Source organism: Chanodichthys erythropterus, chromosome 24, assembly GCF_024489055.1.
Source record: "Chanodichthys erythropterus isolate Z2021 chromosome 24, ASM2448905v1, whole genome shotgun sequence".
In the NCBI taxonomy this organism is placed as follows: Eukaryota; Metazoa; Chordata; class Actinopteri; order Cypriniformes; family Xenocyprididae; genus Chanodichthys; species Chanodichthys erythropterus.
This window is the reverse complement of record NC_090244.1, coordinates 24,955,364-24,974,036: the sequence shown is the minus strand read 5'-3', so window position 1 is coordinate 24,974,036 and position 18,673 is coordinate 24,955,364. Positions and strand designations below refer to the sequence as shown.

At 36.5% G+C, this 18,673-nt stretch overlaps 2 protein-coding genes across 7 annotated transcripts in view; one reads left to right on the top strand and one right to left on the bottom strand.

Annotated features, from left to right (window-relative positions):
- nup160 (nucleoporin 160) overlaps positions 1 to 18,673 on the top strand; it is an 84,645-nt gene that overhangs the window by 39,508 nt on the left and 26,464 nt on the right. For all 6 annotated transcript variants that reach the window (XM_067380593.1, XM_067380599.1, XM_067380597.1 and 3 more), the window contains 13 exons: positions 3,907 to 4,043; positions 7,784 to 7,854; positions 7,942 to 8,101; positions 8,721 to 8,790; positions 9,121 to 9,219; positions 9,961 to 10,080; positions 10,171 to 10,266; positions 11,096 to 11,190; positions 11,268 to 11,364; positions 15,898 to 16,003; positions 16,088 to 16,248; positions 16,907 to 16,967; positions 17,645 to 17,755. In XM_067380593.1, coding sequence (XP_067236694.1) covers positions 3,907 to 4,043; positions 7,784 to 7,854; positions 7,942 to 8,101; positions 8,721 to 8,790; positions 9,121 to 9,219; positions 9,961 to 10,080; positions 10,171 to 10,266; positions 11,096 to 11,190; positions 11,268 to 11,364; positions 15,898 to 16,003; positions 16,088 to 16,248; positions 16,907 to 16,967; positions 17,645 to 17,755 — 1,384 coding nt within the window. The remainder of the gene's footprint in view (positions 1 to 3,906; positions 4,044 to 7,783; positions 7,855 to 7,941; positions 8,102 to 8,720; positions 8,791 to 9,120; positions 9,220 to 9,960; positions 10,081 to 10,170; positions 10,267 to 11,095; positions 11,191 to 11,267; positions 11,365 to 15,897; positions 16,004 to 16,087; positions 16,249 to 16,906; positions 16,968 to 17,644; positions 17,756 to 18,673) is intronic.
- LOC137015561 (keratin-associated protein 12-1-like) lies at positions 572 to 1,271 on the bottom strand. The gene is made up of 2 exons (XM_067380612.1): positions 1,260 to 1,271; positions 572 to 982 (listed from the first exon to the last, which is right to left on the bottom strand). Exons 1-2 carry the CDS (start codon positions 1,269 to 1,271, stop codon positions 572 to 574), a joined length of 423 nt encoding a protein of 140 aa, XP_067236713.1.

The following is an 18,673-nucleotide window of genomic DNA, read 5'->3' as shown; positions in this document are numbered from 1 at the left end:
TATGTCATCTGACATTTCATACAGTTGACTGATGAAGAATATAATGCAGGGCAATAACTCAATGCATGATATAATCTATAGAAGATCAGATCAGGTAAGATCAGAACGTCAGAAATTCAAATGTGCTTTCTCGCTCCCATCGTGTGTTATAGATCAACTGACATGATTTAAACGACAAATCGCATTTTGACAATAGGTGCCGATTTATGTTTCTGCGGGTTGGTGCCCACACTCCATAACCGAGCATGCACACATAATATCTGAGAGCCATGAGAGCGCAAAAGTTTTGTGGAGAGATTCGTGCTGCACATTACATTGATGTGCTCTCGCGTTTATGTATTACATTGTTGCGAACTCGACATGCGTCATTAAAAAAATGCCATAGTAACTGCCTCAAGTGAACTATAAAAATGAAAAGAATGTTGCATCTGAAAGCTGCAGTCATTTTATATTGCTTAAAATTAACGGAGAATATCTCATATTTTCCCGTGGGTGCTCAGCGAATATATAGCCTATAGTTCATGATAGGCTATAGTTAACTAGTTTGTGAATATTTTGAATAAAGCAAAAACTAAATAAAAGTGATACATCTGTCATACAGCGCTATTGTGCCTGCGCGACGCCCCCCACATGTGCAGCAAGTTGTTGTGCAGCAAGTTGTTGTGCAGCAAGTTGTTGTGCAGCAAGTTGTTGTGCAGCAAGTTGTTGTGCAGCAAGTTGTTGTGCAGCAAGTTGTTGTGCAGCAAGTTGTTGTGCAGCAAGTTGTTGTGCAGCAAGTTGTTGTGCAGCAAGTTGTTGTGCAGCAAGTTGTTGTGCAGCAAGTTGTTGTGCAGCAAGTTGTTGTGCAGCAAGTTGTTGTGCAGCAAGTTGTTGTGCAGCAAGTTGTTGTGCAGCAAGTTGTTGTGCAGCAAGTTGTTGTGCAGCAAGTTGTTGTGCAGCAAGTTGTTGTGCAGCAAGTTGTTGTGCAGCAAGTTAGGGAGCACTAGGTTCAAAAGGGTCAAGACGTTGACCGACTCGAAGCCAGTTGTCAACTAGTAGATGCAGTGCTAGAGTATAAATATTATTGGGTGTCGATTAGGAGACGCCCCAGGGTGATCAGGTATAGAGGGTATGCACGTGACATGCCGTCGACTGTTACGACTGCGGTCACGCCCACTGAGTGGCAAAAGACTGAAGGGGCTCACACAACGGACGCGAAGCTCAGCACCTCGCCACATCTTAAAATTTGAACGCATTGTTTTCTATGAGTGTACGCACACCGGAGGCGACATTTGGCGCCTGTCCGCGGCGCCCAGCTACGACTCAGAAAAATTTTGTTGAAAAACAATGCGTTCGAATTTGAAAGACGTGTCGCGGCGCTGAGCTTCGCGTCCGGTGTGCGAGCCCCTTGAGCGGCAGCATTGGTTTTCAGCGTGAATGTCGCGAAAAACACACAAAACACATCCAAAATGGGAAAGAGCTTTGTGATTGACTGTACAAATAGCTTTGACACAAACCCATTTAAAAACTGCAGAAAGCAACAGGGAAAAAAGCAAATTGATCACTGCAGTTCACAGAAACAGCTCGACTCCAGGCAGAGAAACATGGATTTGCAGTTATCATTTTGTCAAATTATTGGATTTTGAGGTAAAATCATACCATATATATTGTATTGTTATATATTATGTTGACAACTCATCAATTAAATATTTTCCATCTTATATTCTGCATAATTGGGTGTTTTTCAATAAACAACACTGACAAAAACTATACTATAAAACTATATATGTTTATAAATCTACCGATATTGTAGTTATATAAAATATTCACAGGTAGATTTGCTTTATGTGTCTCCTCGCCGTCGAAATCAGGCACATATAAATGTCAGGAAACAAGACTCCAGGCTGCATGTCAATATCCATGGATTAGGTTTATTTGACAAGTTGTAAGAAACACTTTCGAGTCTAACCTTTAGTGTAATTCATTTGTTTTACTCGCGTTTTCGCAGTTTCCCCTATTAAATCCAGTCACGCAGCTTCTTTTGCCACTCAGTCCAGCTGAGGGAGGGCGTTTTCGGCGGGAAAGTGACGTCGATGCATACCCTCTATATTATTGAGTGTCGCCAGTAGACACTTGGGTGTCGATTAGGAGATGCCCCAGGTGATCAGGTAAACTTACCACAGTAATAAACTACTAAAAACAAACTGCGTACATAATCTAACACTCAACTCTGATCATGAGCACAAAACAAAGTTAACAGTAATTTCAAAGTTTTTTGTATTCCTTTTCCATCTCTAAATAATTTTCCAAATTATAAGTTTATTATGAAATGCTTTTAATATGCTGAATAATGTAAATGCATGGGGAAAAAGTATGGGGGAAAGGTGCCACGCATTAACTTGTCACAAACATGGTTTCACCTGCAGCTCTTAATGTGGCGCTTTACGTCTTTAGCAAGAAAGAGAAGCAACGTGCACAGAGTGGAAAGGGCTTGAATGAATCGTGTTGGCTCTAGATAAAAATATTACAGGATGTAGCGCCGAAGAATCGTTACCATAAAAAAACCCTGAGCACTTGTGCCGCTTTGTTGTTTTGATGCGCTGCTAGAAATTATAAAAAAGTGTGCGATTATGTCCCGTGGTTCAGATGGAACCAAGCCAGAGCCATTTGAATACCGCTGCTTTAGCATATCAAATCCTTCTTTAATATTGGCCAAACATTTAATTCAAATGTCCACTTAACCTTTAATATTTGGCCACTTCTTTACTATAGAAATGCTACAGCCAATGTAATTTCTTGAACAAGAACATGTGGACATTAAAACATACAAACTAAAAGCGAGAATTCAAACTTTTATTTTAAAATTTCCATGAACGACAAATCACTCCGAAACCCTCCGCAGATATATTTATTTAATTGAATCGCAGCCTTTGTGTTTTCACAATAACACTGTGAAATGGTTTTATGTATGTCGTGCAGCAGCTGCAGCTTTAGAAAATGTTCTAATAATCCCGTCCAATGGTTTTCGACCACTTGAATGTAATCGAGGAATCATGGCAGCGCTATCTTCAAGCTTCTTGTCGCATTATGATGTATATAATGTACAATATTGTAATGTTTTTTCAGGAAAATAATGTACAATATTGTAATATTATTTCAGGAGATCAGGTTTTTTCTGATCTGAAATAAGATGCCATTTTAATCAAAATAAAATTTAATATAATTAATGTATATGACATGATGAAATATTGACATTGTAGAGAATTATTTTGTCAAGACTAAAACAAAAAAAAAAAACTGTAAAACACTGGAACTAGCTTGAGAATGCAACAGTGCTGTTTATGTATTTCTTCCCTTGTTGATTAACTTAAAAATCAGGGGTCCGTTCTTCGTACCTCGCTTAATACATCTGAGATAATTTGACAGATGCTAGATCTTCTAATTGTGATAACTGATCTCTGGCTAATTTGGTTCTTCAAACGAATTTGTGGATTGGATTAAAATTTTACCACGATTAAGAAAAGGACATATGTATCGATTCCCAATGATTCCGAATTATTTAGATTCACAAGCATTTGTACAGTCATTACATTTTTATTTTAATGTTGTGATTCGCAATTCATTTAATTTTATCTTTGAAACAGATTTGTTACGTGACAGCATTAATTAAAGTTTTAATTAAAAATGAATCAAAGTCAAGATCAAGTTATCTGCATCTCCTGCACTGCATCAGGCCACTCCCATAATAGCGGTCACCATTCAAATTAATGCACAGCTCAGAATAACTGTAATCTTGGTGAATAGCTGTAATCCTGGTTTTCAGTAATCTTTTTCTCAAACAGGAAAAAAAAATGTTTCTAATTTTGTTTTTCAGCCCTTTTGACAACCTTAGTCTCTTTACTCTTTGCCAATTGTTTGTGTGTGCAGGTGTTTCTTGGGGCCGGTAATCAGTTACTGCAGCTGCAGCAAGACTTGATTCCTCGATGCTCTAATCTGCTTTGCACATATCACCTGCTCAAGCAGATGAGCCTGACGCTGTCCTCATCCGTACCACTGGACATACTGTGAGTCCACACGCCACATGTCCCAATCCATAAAAAAAGATCCAAATATTTAAGCTATGGTTAGTATTGCAAATGTGTGTATATGGCTGCCTAATTACACACAAAATGAAATATTTATAATTTTTTGCAGTGAAAACTAAGACGTTAAATATTACCCTCCCATTGCTCTGATGGGCCTTTTAAAATTTGTCTTCCTCCACTCAGACAATTTTATTTTATTTATTTTTTTGCTGTAAAACAGCATAAGACAAATGTTAGCTGCTGTAAATACAAGGATCGGTTGAATCAGCATTAATTCCTGCGAGTAGTTCTTTGTCTTTTTACCACTAATGGAAGTTCATCACTACATGGTGCCTTATTTGTTTTTAATTTGAACATACTGTAGCCGCTTAAATTTCATGTCTCTGCTTTCACATACTTGTTTTGTTTTACTGATGAAAGTTAGGTTCAGTGAATCAAGGAATTCAATTTAGTGGTTGACTGACAAGGTATTCTCTCTGGCCGATGCCAATATTTATAAATCAGGGCAGCCGATATATGATGGCGATTATTTATTTTTTGCTGATATGTTTGGCCGATTTTCTTTTTTTTTTTTTTCCTTCATCTCAAAAAAATCCAACAGTTAAGTAATAAGATGTGATACAGAAAATTGCTTAAATTAAACATTTATTGCACAACACAAGCCTCTCTAATCAGTGCACTTGTATAATTTTAAATAAAAAATAATGTACATGTTAAATATTAAATGTACAAAACAGGTAATCAAAAATCAAGACTTTAAATACTGGTAACACTTTACAACAAGGTTCATTAGTTAATGTATTAACTAACATGAACTAATTATGAATAATACATTTGTTACTGTATTTACTAATCTTTAACGTTAATGAAAATACAGTTGTTCATTGTTTGTTCATGTTAGTTCACAGTGAATTAAAAAAAGTTAACAAGATTTTAATAATGTATTAGTAAATGTTGAAATTAACATTAACAAAGATTAATAAATGCTGTATAAGTGCAGTTCATTATTAGTTTGACTAATGTAGTTAAAGGTGATAGAGAGGATTTTTTTCGGCGACTGAGAATCCAAAGACTGTTAGTGAGTTTTTGAAATGAGCGTATGCGTAAGAACAACCCCCCTCCTTCACAGCTCAAATTTCGAAATCTCAATTTCAAAAGGAACGCCTCCCAAAACTTGTGCACGAGTATTGGAACAGGAGTGTTTACCACCGGCATTTGCTGTGTCGTGTTAGTGGATTCATTATGTCGGACTCACCGCAGGTAACTCATAATCTGCAGTTGTTACTCCTGTCTCCTGGCAAAAACATTGCATGCAGCGCCTGTGGAGTGTGGAAAGTTACTGGAACGCGCAGCCACGCTCGTCTCTCACAAGGAACGTCATGGCAGTGATTGGCAAACCAGAGGGCCAATCCGTGCACGTCTCTCACAAGGAGCGCCACGATGATTGCGTAAACGATTGGCTGATGTTTTTAAGGCCCTACCTCGTGCATAGATGATGTATATTAATACTATTACTTTCAGTGCACCTAATAAATAGTCTTTTATCAGTTAGTAAAGACCGTTTCAAGTAATATTGCAAAAATGTATAAAACAAAACATCCTATTTAGCACCTTTAACTAATAAACCTTATTGTAAATTGTTACCAATAAACTTAGTAGTAGCCTAATTCATAGTAATGAAACATGGCTCAACTTTTTAAGCACCTTCTCAAAACTGTTCTGAAGCATGTTGTTTTTGTTGACAGACACTGCTATGAGGCAAAAGGTCATAATCTAAGTGATAACAAAAATAAGAGTTCACTCATATTACACAGCCTGCTGCTCATAACTGTTTTAAGAGTGCACTGGCCATGAGCGATGATGTCGTGGAGACTATGTCGGACCCACAGACTACCTTTTAATCGGTCTAATTTGCAGCACAATCGGCCAATTACTTAAAAATTGCCAAAAATCTGCCTGATCAATCGGTCGACCTCTAATGCAATACTATCTTTACCACCTGCCTCTGTATATATGTTTTATAATAATATTTTATAATTTTTATTTGCATACAGTGCCTTGCGAAAGTATTCGGCCCCCTTGAACTTTGCGACCTTTTGCCACATTTCAGGCTTATATAAAACTGATATAAAACTAATTTTTTGTGAAGAATCAACAAGAAGTGGGACACAATCATGAAGTGGAACGAAATTTATTGGATATTTCAAACTTTTTTAACAAATAAAAAACTGAAAAATTAGGCGTGCAAAATTATTCAGCCCCTTTACTTTCAGTGCAGCAAACTCTCTCCAGAAGTTCAGTGAGGATCTCTGAATGATCCAATGTTGACCTAAATGACTAATGATGATAAATAGAATCCACCTGTGTGTAATCAAGTCTCCGTATAAAAGCACCTGCACTGTGATAGTCTCAGAGGTCCGTTTAAAGCGCAGAGAGCATCATGAAGAACAAGGAACACACCAGGCAGGTCCGAGATACTGTTGTGGAGAAGTTTAAAGCCGGATTTGGATACAAAAAGATTTCCCAAGCTTTAAACATCCCAAGGAGCAGTGCAAGCGATAATATTGAAATGGTAGATTTGCAGTGGTCTGATACTCCATTCCAAGACCTGGCCGTTCCTCTAAACTTTCAGCTCATACAAGGAGAAGACTGATCAGAGATGCAGCCAAGAGGCCCATGATCACTCTGGATGAACTGCAGAGATCTACAGCTGAGGTGGGAGACTCTGTCCATAGGACAACAATCAGTCGTATACTGCACAAATCTGGCCTTTATGGAAGAGTGGCAAGAAGAAAGCCATTTCTTAAAGATATCCATAAAAAGTGTCGTTTAATGTTTGCCACAAGCCACCTGGGAGACACACCAAACATGTGGAAGAAGGTGCTCTGGTCAGATGAAACAATGCAAAACATTATTTTTGGCGTAAAAGCAACACAGCTCATCACCCTGAACACACCATCCCCACTGTCAAACATGGTGGTGGCAGCATCATGGTTTTGGCCTGCTTTTATTCAGCAGGGACAGGGAAGATGGTTAAAATTGATGGGAAGATGGATGGAGCCAAATACACGACCATTCTGGAAGAAAACCTGATGGAGTCTCCAAAAGACCTGAGACTGGGATGGAGATTTGTCTTCCAACAAGACAATGATCCAAAACATAAAGCAAAATCTATAATGGAATGGTTCAAAAATAAACATATCCAGGTGTTAGAATGGCCAAGTCAAAGTCCAGACCTGAATCCAATCAAGAATCTGTGGAAAGAACTGAAAACTGCTGTTCACAAATGCTCTCCATCAAACCTCACTGAGCTCGAGCTGTTTTGCAGTCTCTCGATGTGCAAAACTGATAGAGACATACCCCAAGCGACTTACAGCTGTAATCGCAGCAAAAGGTGGCGCTACAAAGTATTAACTTAAGGGGGCTGAATAATTTTGCACGCCCAATTTTTCAGTTTTTGATTTGTTAAAGTTTGAAATATCCAATAAATTTCGTTCCACTTCATGATTGTGTCCCACTTGTTGTTGATTCTTCACAAAAAATTACAGTTTTATATCTTTATGTTTGAAGCCTGAGATGTGGCAAAAGGTCGCAAAGTTCAAGGGGGCCGAATACTTTTGCAGGGCACTGTATATACAAATGATGGCCATTTCTTTTAGTTCATCTTTGATTATGAAATTAGTACTGTATTATTATTATTTTTTTTTTTTTTTCTTTAGAAATGCTGATCTTCAGCATCTGTCTGTTCTGGAGCTGTCCGATTCAACGACTTCTGCTTCCAACAGATCAGGTAACATGAATCGCTGCAATATAAAAACACAAGTTATGGCCGATGATGAGAATGCTGACTGTTCCTCGCTGTTGTTTCTCTCTTTAGTGTTGAATCCTCAAACTGTTGTGGAGTTGTTCTACCAGAATGTGGCCCGTAAAGCCATCATGTCTCAGATCTTCTCCCAGCAGGATGTGGAGGGCAGTCAGACCATGTTGCACTGGCCACAGATGATCTCCAGTGTCCTGACACTACTCTGCCAGTTTCTGTATCCTCTTGATGTGTAGTATGCTGGACACTAGTGTTGATACTAAATTTCAGTAGTCTTTACCAATAAGAGTGAAATTTAAAAATTCTCTATACTAATTTTGGTACCAAAGGTACAAAACTTTTCATCTGCTTAGTGTTTAATTATTTATTTTTTATAATTTAATTTTAAACAATTGTTTTAAATATCAAGTAATTATCAAGTAACTTCAAAACATAATTCAAAACATACTTTAGAACAATCACTAAAATTGTCAGTAATACAGAAGAGTAAAGAAACACAAAAGGGATTATTAACAAGAGCAGTGAGTGAGTTTTTCTTGCACAGATCTATTTTGATCAGATGTTTTGTCCTGACAGTTTACATTCCCTTAAGACATAACTGACTGTTTAAATAAATTGCATCATACAAGCACAGAGTCTCACACAACCACATGCCCCAAGTTCCCTTCAGAACACACACGCTCACATCCGCATTCTGATTTTATTATCGACTTGGTACCTAAACACTTTTGATGTCACTCCTGCACCCTTTGATATCTTCTGTCAGTTCTTCTTGGTAAAGTATCTGGGTGATGCTGGTTCATAAGTTCAGTATTTGCCTTGCATCATTGCACTAGCTGGCCCAGCAATCCTAGTTTCCTCTTTCCTGAATGCCTGATGGGAAACTGCCAATATGCACAACTGCAGGTGAGAAACCAGTATGAGTTGATACATAATATCTGATTTTCCTGATTGTATATGGTCTTCATAAAATTACAACAGTGAAGGGACTATTGTAATGGAGTATAAATTATTAATTTAGTATAAATTAAAAATTTTCTGCTGAAAATTATTGTTATATTCGGTTTTAATGAGTACAAGTACACAAGCGCAGTATCGGGCCCGGTGCATCCCTACTTGTATCATCACTGACTGTGGTATGGTATGCAGTTGATCTGCAAAAAAATAACAAAGATGTAAAAAAATAAAAATAAAAATGTAACACTTTCACTGTGGTTATGTCCTGCCTCTCTACAGGAATATGTTCGGTTAGTTGGGTCCTGGTGCCAGGTGAATGTGGGATCCTACCGTTTTGTTTTGGGTCATTGCTATCTGGCCAGTGGTGAGGGGCAAAAGGTAAGAAGATTCCTGAATGACCAATGGTATGTTTTCTTTTTTTAGCCTCTGGGATCCCTCTGTAAGGAAATCTGTTTATTTGGATTAAATAATTGTAAAACTAGTCACTTTCACTACCAAACATGATTTGATAACACTGTGTTCATGGTTTGGATTCCAAGGGAATGTATGAACTGAATAAATGTGTAGCTTGAATTTAAGTCGCTTTGGATAAAATCATCTGCCAAATGTATAAATGTAAATGCAAGTCATTTCACTTAGTGGCCATATTCTTGGCTTTCTAGGGTAGCTTTTTTCCAACTTTTTTTCTTAAAGTACTGTTGCTGTCAACTGGAATGGGAAAAGACCAAATCTTTTTGTTGAAATTGTTTCAGTAGCATTTTGAATACGGAATGAAAGAAGACAACAATGATGTCATAAATTGTGCTTCTGAAGCTGAAATTGTAGGAAAAAAACAATTGTTTTAGCAATTTACTCTGGACACTACACAAGGCAGAAACAGTCTACTCCACAGATAAATACATGAATGGGAGGAAAAATTACACTTTAAAGAGCCAAAGGCCTTTTTTTATAGAGGCATTCCAATGCTCAAGACATGGCAGCTGTTGTAATAGAAGTTCCTCCTTATGGATTCCTTACAGTCCACAAAATTGTTCTAGATGCAAAAAAGTGTTGTGAAATGATGCCTATTTGCTGATGTTGTTTGTTATGTTTGGATATGTGTTTTTTTTATGGTTTTAGGCATTGCAGTGTTTCCAGGAAGCAGCCACTGAGGTGGATAAAGAAGAGTTTTTAATGAAACTTACGGGTTCAGATGAGGAGACTGCTGCAACTGCCCCACGATTACTTTATTACAACAAGGTAAGTGTTTGTTAGATGCACAGACCAGGTTAAAATAATTATTTAGCATCTGAATGGGGATGTAATAATTGTAATTGTTTACTTGTTTAGGTTTTAAGGTTATTGGAGGATATTGGTTTGCCTGAGCTTGTGATTAATTTGGCAACGCTGGCCATATCTGAAGCTGCCAATGACGAGAGAAGCCAGGTAACAATATTGTGTTTTGAGAGCGATTTAATTCATTTAAGTGATGTAAAATTAAATTGTTTTTTTTGTCTGATGGATTGTTTGGAATAAACCTAAAATGCAAGAAATGCATAAAATTAGATTGGTGATATCAAAATGAACACAATTCATTTTTGCAATACTTTTTTTTTTTTTTTTCCCTGTTTAAAAATATTTATCACAGCATTTTTTTTTATTTCCTGGCATCCTTTGGCTAGTGTTTTTTATATATCTATCTAGATAGATAGACGAAATGTGCGTGACAATTGCATGCGATATATCGGTCAGCCCTAATATATATAATATATATATATTAGGGCTGACCGATATATCGCATGCAATTGTCACGCACATTTCGTCAGTAAAGCCGGTTCCCTGATTACTGCTAAATCGCCATCACCTGCTTTCAAATGGAGCGCCATTTAATAGACAGAGCCGTAGATTATTGACAAGCCACGCAATATCGTGTTCATATCGCAGATGAATCACCTTCCATAATGAACGCAATATTATATATATAACCATTCGAGTGCAATAAGATGCAAAAGAGAATGAGGAACATTTGTACATTTAAACAAAAGTCTTTTGTCACAGTATATAGAGCCTTGGACAATGAACTAGTGGAAGCACTTACAGAAGCACTTACCAATCACAATACTTAACATACACATTTTCCTTTTAGATTGATCCATTTTAACCTAAAATCTGTAATGAATATGTCAGCTACCCATACATTGTGATATATCTCAAACATAATTTTGAGAATTTCTATGTCCATTTAATATTAATCAGAAACTGACCTGCATTGTAGGCTGCTCTGTGGACTCGTGTATTCAAGCATCATCTGGATCTTGGACACAACAGTCAGGCATACGAGGCCCTGACACAAAACCCTGATCCTAGCAGGTACTATGCAGTGACCTCATTTTCTTATCCACAGTTCCATGTAAAATACTTGAGCTCTGTGTTGTGTGTGTCTACAGGCAGCTGGACTGTCTCCGACAGCTGGTGGTGGTTCTGTGCGAGCGTGCTCAACTCAGGGATCTCATCCAGTTTTCATTTGTTAATTTACATGATGAGGTAGGTCATAATACTTACTCAGACATGTGCCTTCTAGTTATTTATTACTGCATTGGCCCTGTCAGACAAGTTGTTGAAATAGACATTGAAATAAAATTCACAAAAAAAAATAGGGCTGTCGACATTAACGCAAGTTATTTAATTTAAAATACTTATCGCGTTAAAATAATTTAACAGCAATAAATTACTGAAGCATGTGAAATTGCGTCATTAACGTAGCATCAAGCAGATGATCTTGGATGTCTGGAGTTTATCATTGTAGTAGTAGTGTTGCTTTCGTCAATGAAAATTATCACTAAATATCGTCGTCAATGAACCTTTATCATGTGAAACGAGACAAGACGCAACGTAAATGCTGGTCATGTGACGATGACGATAATTAAATGTATAATGCAATATTGTTGACGAATAAAAACGAGACTAAATGTGGTTTACAAAATAAAAACTATGTTAAAATGTCTCTTCATTTTCATTAACCAAAACGAGACAAGACGAAATGTTGTAACGTTATTTCGTCTCGCTTAGTCACGTTATTATTATTATTTTGCAGTATTTCTGTTTCCTGTGTCTCACTTCAGGGACTGCATCAGGTCGCACTGCGCAGACGCAGGTGACGTCACTTCCTCTGACATGGAGAAAGGGACCGATATGTAGGGAAATATGTAGATTTCACGTGCTCATAACTTCATGAAAAATGCACAGATCATAGAAAATGCACACCATTATTTCAAGCAGATTCTTACGATTAAAATGAATCCAAAATCAACATAATATATTGCGTTGATCACAAGATATTACTCATGGAATGATTTAACATGCTTGGCTAAAAACATGTCTCATCTTTCCGGGTTGCAGTGTGTATTCAATGATCCCGGACCCATCCATGTTCGTTTTCCAACGTGGAATAACACAAAATAGGTATCATCTTAAAACTTAGAAAGCTATTTAATGCATCTAACCATTTTGAAAAACTCCTAACGAGTCCTGAGAAGTGCCTCTAAACCGGAGTTTACTGTCTATGAAAAAAAGAATATCACCACAAAATTTGAAAAAGATGCATCTCACATGTAGGAGAGCATCAACAAAAAAGAATTTCTCTGATCTTATTGCCTTCCTGAGTTATTCCATGTCAAATAAAAAAAAATGAAAAATTATAAAATGAAATAAAACATCTCATGGCATTATAAAGTATTATCTATATAATGTAGGTAACAGTATAATAAGATAACCTTGTTTAAAATGGGTTTGACTAAAAGAAAAATTTAGTTTTGTCTATACTACTAGGTACTTATGCTATATTGGTTGGGTTAAATAGAATTGCATTACTAAAAAGAGATTAAAATAAAATTTTCATTGACTAAAACTAGACTATAAAGTCATCAGTTTTCGTCGACTAAAACTAGACGAAAGTAGTCCTGGAAAATTCTGACTAAAATAAGACTAAAATGCTCAGACTTTTAGTTGACTGAAACTTGACTAGACTAAAAAGAGTATGAACGTGACTAAAACTAATAAAAACTAAAATTACCGCTTGACACAAAGACTAGACTAAAACTAAAATTAAAACAGGTCGCCAAAAACAACACTACACTGTAGTTTATCCTGTAACCCTGGTCTGTGGAAATTTTTGTTTTCACCGTTTAGCCCAATTTTGCTTATGTTTGCCATCAGATCATTTTAAGCCACTAAACTCTGTGAAATTATCAGTCCATTGATCCAGTAAGCGAATTCATTCAAACAATCATTCCAAAACAGTGTTAATGAAGAAAACCAGGCTGATTACTTTAGAGATGCCAGAGAGAATAGAGATTCTCATTGTGCTTTCAGTGAATTATTCATTCCAGAGTTAGTTTAGCTTTAAAACACAAGCTGTCATATTCTGTGATTGTTTCTAAATAGCTTGATCCCTCGCACATGGCGCTGTGTGAAATACATTCTGAATAGAACGTCAAAATATCCCACTGCTGTATGGCCAGATGATACGCAAATTACGTTTCTGGGCTGGATAAAGCAAACCAGTTTCTTGCTAGTAAAAGTAAAAGTTTAAGACTGAACCTGACCTGAAGCCGAAATCTGTCACTGTAGATATGTAGCCTACCTTTATTCTTGCCACCATAATCCAAGACAGCTTTGTAAGACATAGGCTACACTGCACGTAACTTCTGAGCTATTTATTGGTTGAAACTACAAGATCATATCATACAAGGATTAGATACATCAAGTGTTAGAAAATGTGTATTATTCAGAGAGATGCACAGAAACAGCATCGTGGCTATTTGACTTGCTATCTCATTTCATTCATATAGTTTAAACATTTAAATACATATCAAATAATAGAAAATATGTATGATCTAGTGTTTTAGTTGATAGCTGATTTCTGAGACACGAGAGAAACGCGGCTATTTGACTTACAAACATGCTGTACACATTTCTATCATAGTGTTTTCACTTATTCATGTATCAAATCGTAATTGTGTAAAAGTGTATGATTTTGTGCTATTCCCTGGCTCACCTGTTATCCAGCAAACACAAGGAGTGACTGCTGACGAATATTTTACCCATTATTTGGAAGAATTCATTGCAGTTCAGCTTTCCCTGCATCATTTCGCACTGCAATAAATTTTTACCTCAGTAATCGCTTGCCTTATTGCACTCGCTCTCGTGTGCTCTTTCGGCCACAACACATCAGACTGCACGCAAACCTTATATATACATATATTAGTTTTTCTTAGTTACAAACCCGAAAATATTCTTGAAACATGAACACACACCTGACCCGAAATCCACGAGTTCCTCAGGACCCATTGGGCTTAGGTCGGGTAGCAGACCTCTAGGTCAGTGGTTCCCAACAAGTCTGTGTCAGACAAAGGAGACATGCAAAATGTGTAGTGTTGGTGGGCCTCTGGGAATGTGGTTGGGAACCACTACTCTAGTCCTGTCAGTCAGGTCAAGGCGGCTGGTTTAGGGGCAGCTTCATGTGGTCCTGTTTGGTATCGCAACTTGACTTGTCTACAATGTAAACAAGCTCTTCCCTGTTGCACTGTACACATACTATACACTTTGAATTCTGATATTTATCTGTTTTGGTGTGCATAAATGTATGTAAATGTGACCAAATAAGCCTAAGCCACAGTTTTTACATTCATTTACATCTTATTCTCATTGCATTAAATCACTTTTTAAAAAAAAAAAGAAAATAATTCCACTGGAGCCATGCGTTATCATATTCAGCACTTACCAAAGTCTTTTCTGCTGACCTCAGATGATCAAATTTAAACATACAAATGACTTCAGTTAATATTCACATCTGTTTTCTTTTTTCTTTTCCTTTTTTTTTCTTTTTTCTATGCGATGAATGTTGAAATTTTCCTGCTTCCTGTTCTACTGCTATATCCAGAATGGCAGAAATGTTCATTCAGGTTGCATCTTCTATTGTACGACTGTGAATTTGTTTTCTTTTCAATTCAGTTTTTATATATATATATATATATAAACATATTATGTTAATTTGTTTATTATAGTTAATAAATAATAGCTTCCCCGCCCTTGAAAAGCACTGGCAGCCACTGCTTGAATTTTACTTTCAATCTGTAAGAACCGTATATAAATTCACACACTTTTACTGGAAAATGAACACATACTGTGTAAAACATGAGTGATTTTTAATTTTCTGCTTCCAAGACCATCATGTTATTCTCAAGTTTTGACAAAATTTATAGCCAGCTCAGATAACCTTACCTTTGTGACACATTTAAATACAGAGAATTCACATCAAGTTTTAGTTTGAGTTTCCGAGTCATAAATGCAGATATTTCATCATAGAATATGGCCAGGTCAACTGGCCATAAACACCCTCACTGGTCTTTCTTATTGTTGAACCCTTTTACGATCTTTAAAGTTGAAGTATGTAAGATTTTTTTTTATTTTAAAATACATTCTCTTAACTAGGGCTGGGCGATATATATCGCATGCGATTGTCACGCGCATTTCGTCAGTAAAGTTGGTTCCCTGATTACCGCTAAATTGCCATCACCTGCTTTCAAATGGAGCTGCATTTAATAGACAGAACCGTAGTTCACTGACAAGCTACGCAATATCGCGTTCATATCGCAGATGAATCGCCTTCAATAATGAATGCGATATTGCGTAGCTTGTCAGTGAACTATGGCTCTGTCTAATAAATGGCGCTCCATTTGAAAGCGTGACAATCGCATGTGATATATCGCCCAGCCCTACTCTTAACCCAGTTTATCATTCTATTAGTATGCCATTCATTGGTTTATCTCCCCCAAAAGTGTAAACCCCAGGCACCATCTAAACATTGAGAGTGGTCTGCTTGTATCCGTCAATCTCAGCGTAGCTACTGTGGCAGGTGGAGCCAGAGAGAAGCGCAAAAGGAACGTTTGCAAAATATGCTGTATTGTTGTAATTCTGCTGGGTGCCACTAGTGTCGCAGAAACTACGTACTTCAACTTTAATTAGTACTTGTATTTTTAGTAAGCCATTGTATTTTTTGTGCTTTGTGTTCTTCAGGTGGTCAGCATTATTGAGTCTCGTGCAAGAGCTGTTGACCTCATGACACACAACTACTATGAGCTTCTGTATGCTTTTCATATCAATCGTCACAACTATAGGAAAGGTAAAACTGATAGTACAGGGATTTTTCAAGGATTCAGCCAGAAATTGGACATTAAGCTAACAATAAAATATTTGTTTGTTTAAGCCGGTACAGTGATGTTTGAGTATGGCATGCGTCTGGGCCGTGAGGTACGAACTCTACGTGGTCTCCAGAAACAAGTGAACTGTTACCTAGCTGCCCTCAACTGCCTACGTCTTGTTCATCCAGACTATGCGTGGATTGTGCAGCCTTCATCTGGAGCAGCGGTAAGCATCTGAAACATTAATTCTTTGGATGGAGTGCTTAGAATAGCTCAGTAAGACTACTTTCTATTTGTTTTAAGTGAAAATAAATAGTGTGCGTACACATGTAGTTTTTGGACACTTGAGTTGCATGTAAAAAATGTCAGATTTCCATTGCATTGGATACAAAATATCAAATCAAGTTGTCCTGTCAGAATAACCATCATTGTAGTTCCAAGTGTCCAAAATGTGTATACACACAGAACAAAATGTTTAAAAAAATTTGTTAATTAAGGATGTTTAAAAAATAATAATAATAATGCCATGAATACTTTTTAGCAATTAACTTCAGTTACCTAAATCAAATTAATAATTTGAATAACCACCCTGTGTCTTTAAACAAGACCAATTTTCCTAGATAAATTTGTTCACATTTAGTAGTAGTTGGTACTGTTCCTTGATTTAGGCTGTCTGGAAATCTAAATTGACATATTCTACTGGCACAGTTAAAGTAAAAGATAAAAATAACCACCTTAAAAATGTGGAGGGAAAAAACATTGTGAATCATTGTGAGGCATTGTGACTAGACTTTTGCAAAGTACTGTATATGTATACATCTATAATATAATATTGTAAAATGTATTGTATTATAATGTGCGTTAATGTGTTATGGCTTGACTAGTATGAACGACCAGGTGCATCACCAAAGAGGAACTATGATGGCGAATTTGCTGCAAGTCCAGGTAAATCCTCCCACCCTCTAAAATGTTGTGGACTATGCTCTTGCTTTCCCCTCTTTAAAACCTAAATATGATCAAATTGTGTATACTAGGAGTCAATGGTCATTCAAAACTCAGTTACTGTATGTGTTTATAACATTGTCTATTAAACATATTTACTACATGTCTCTACTTAGAGTTTTATTCAGAATGATATCAAAATAATCATTAATTGCAGCCTTAGACTTGATACAATCATTGATGATCAAAATAGTAGGTGCTATGTTTAATTTATTAGTAGTTGCTGTACTATACACAATTGCATTGTTCAAAGTCGGGGTTGAGAGAGCATTAAAAGTAATGACACAGAAACGCGTTTAACCTCATACTTTTTGTTATGTTGTTTGCTGGCTGCATTTCTTTTAATGAATTAGTCCAAAAGACTATCAAGTTATTATAACTTTCTTTCATGTCCTTCCCAAACGGAGAGTTGTTACCATGTTATGTGTATTTGACCCTCTGCGGATCACATTATGAAATGAGGTTTGACAGAACTAAATGTAAAGAGAGATCTAAAAATAGGTCTATTAATCTGAAAATCAGTTCATTTTATTAAAATGGTTTATCAGCAAAATCTAGTGTTCTATTTTATTTTTTTAAAAGCTGCATGTTTTATAGTTGTTACTGTCATGTGATCACAGTGAGTCAACAGATTGACATTCTTGAGCTGAAAGACTTGGAGAGAGAATACGTTCTTGCCCGAAGTCGTCTAACGTTGGCTCAGCAGGACCCTTCCTCAGCAGCCATCGCAGGTAATTGCATGGTGGTTTACATGCAGCAAACACTCTAATCTAACATATATGCCGTCTTCATTTTACACGCATGATCTTTATGTGGTGTTTGTTTTAGTGTTGTGAGAAAGCACATCCCTTTTTCAGCATATATTACTACATTGTCATTTCAGAAATATTTATTAAAGGCTATGTAATTGAATTGATGTCAAACTTACATTCTGTAATTTGTAGAGTTTAGTTTTTCAAGACCATGAAATTCTTATCAAGACTAATCGTTCTTAAATTTCATAGTTTTAGAGATTGTTCTGACTTTTAATGAAACATAATACTTGAAGCATGACTTTAGCTTCACTGTGTTTTTAGGTGCCCTCATCCCTTCCACATATATTTTTATGTTTAAAAAATATATTATTTTATTTTTGATTTTATGTTTGAGCTTAGATATCTCCATGTTAACACTAGGAGTAGTCAGAATAAGCAGCAGTCATTTTATTTGGGGTATGTCATATATGTACCCCCTGCCAAAATTAGGGCTGGTTAAGAAGGGGTTAAAAGTGCAAACACTTACATTTCACACAGCTGTTGGCTGCTTTTCATATTTTCAGTTAGCCAAGCAAGGGCAAAAGTTTTGTGTGACTGTCAACAACACTTCAGAGACTGAACATTGTTTTTTGTTTGTTTCTGCTTACAAAGTGAAACAAACATGAGCTTTTGCTGTTTTATTTATAGATTTATTTATTGGCACCCTGTCAAATCAATTAAACTCTTTTGACTCATTGACTAGTAGGGGTTGCTCGACTACTCGTGGTTCATGCTTCTGTAAATGAAAAGACATGAAATAGTTCTTATCAATAAATGTTTATTAATAGCCTAATGCAACAATTATAAGTAAACTCTCAAAACATTATGATTATGACATTACATATTTTTATTTTC